The sequence below is a fragment of the Myotis davidii genome, unplaced genomic scaffold (assembly GCF_000327345.1).
Source record: "Myotis davidii unplaced genomic scaffold, ASM32734v1 scaffold586, whole genome shotgun sequence".
Classification (NCBI taxonomy): Eukaryota; Metazoa; Chordata; class Mammalia; order Chiroptera; family Vespertilionidae; genus Myotis; species Myotis davidii.
In genome coordinates, this window is record NW_006296809.1 from 1217213 (window position 1) to 1217480 (window position 268).

Consider the following 268-nt stretch of genomic DNA (forward strand, 5'->3'; position numbering starts at 1 on the left):
GTCCCTGCGGCCGCGTCCAGTGGAGCGCTGCATGAGCGCCATGCAGGCCGGCACCCAGATGGTGAAGCTCCGGGGCGGCGCCAAGGGGCTCGTGCGCTTCTACTTCCTGGACGAGCAGGGTCCCGGGTGGGATCGGCAACGGGCGCCAGCCCCTGGGTCACAGCCCTGGGCATTGAGCTCGGCCCCTGGTGGGCGGGTGAGGGGTGGAGGGTGGTCTCGCACCCACCTGAGCGCGTGGGGGCGGGGACGGGCTGCGCGGGTGCTCATG

General features: G+C 73.1%; 1 protein-coding gene across 1 annotated transcript in view; it reads left to right on the forward strand.

Annotated features, from left to right (window-relative positions):
• Positions 1–268, forward strand: part of PLCH2 (phospholipase C eta 2) — a 44821-nt gene that overhangs the window by 24427 nt on the left and 20126 nt on the right. The window contains exon 2 of the mRNA XM_015569690.1: positions 21–196. Coding sequence (XP_015425176.1) covers positions 21–196 — 176 coding nt within the window. The remainder of the gene's footprint in view (positions 1–20; positions 197–268) is intronic.